We start from the raw sequence: 707 nt of genomic DNA, 5'->3' as shown, positions 1-707 counted from the left end.
GATTTATACAATGCTTTATCTATGCAATGCAATTAATTGTTAATCAATATTATTGATAATTATAAAAGTCATGTCTTTCATTGTTTTAGAGTCATATACAATTCTCACCCGATGATGTTTACTACTCATACCTACCGTTAGCCCATATGTACGAACGGTTTGCGTTGGTAAGAAATTACACTACCTTATATTATTATTTATTAAAAATTAATAATCAAAATCGCCCATATTGCTATATCAATATCTTTTTTAAAAACTAATTAAATTCACTGTCATTAATTTCATTGTTTCAGACGAACTTCTTCATGCACGGGTCGAAAGTGGGATTTTTTCAGGGGGACATCAAGTTAATGACTGACGACTTGGCAACCTTGAAGCCTACATTTATGGCGTGTGTCCCCCGTATCATGAACCGTGTCTACGATAAGGTAAGAGAAACCTAACTACTGATATTTCATATTCCATGGGCACGTCCATAGATTCCGTTCCTTGAGGTTATGAGCAATTTAAAGTGGTTCTTTGTTTGTCTATAGGTGATGGCGAAAGTACAAAATGGTGGATTTTTAAAGAGGTGGATATTTCATCTTGCGATGTTAATGAAGAGTAAGGAAGTTGAAAAGTGAGTAAATTATATACAATATTTATTCGAAAAAACACCCAGCTTTAAATTAATTCCCAATCGAATAACCCCCCCCCCCCCCCCCCTC

At 34.8% G+C, this 707-nt stretch overlaps 1 protein-coding gene across 1 annotated transcript in view; it reads left to right on the top strand.

Moving 5' to 3' along the window:
* LOC117121835 (long-chain-fatty-acid--CoA ligase 6-like) overlaps positions 1-707 on the top strand; it is a 15,808-nt gene that overhangs the window by 9,244 nt on the left and 5,857 nt on the right. Inside the window, exons 9-11 of the mRNA XM_033267208.1 lie at positions 90-167; positions 294-428; positions 534-619. Coding sequence (XP_033123099.1) covers positions 90-167; positions 294-428; positions 534-619 — 299 coding nt within the window. The remainder of the gene's footprint in view (positions 1-89; positions 168-293; positions 429-533; positions 620-707) is intronic.

Source organism: Anneissia japonica, unplaced genomic scaffold, assembly GCF_011630105.1.
Source record: "Anneissia japonica isolate Jap-2015-1 unplaced genomic scaffold, ASM1163010v1 scaffold2392_len1475705_cov187, whole genome shotgun sequence".
NCBI classification, from domain to species: domain Eukaryota; kingdom Metazoa; phylum Echinodermata; class Crinoidea; order Comatulida; family Comatulidae; genus Anneissia; species Anneissia japonica.
Note: the sequence above shows the minus strand (reverse complement) of the source record. Positions and strands in the feature narration are given on the sequence as shown.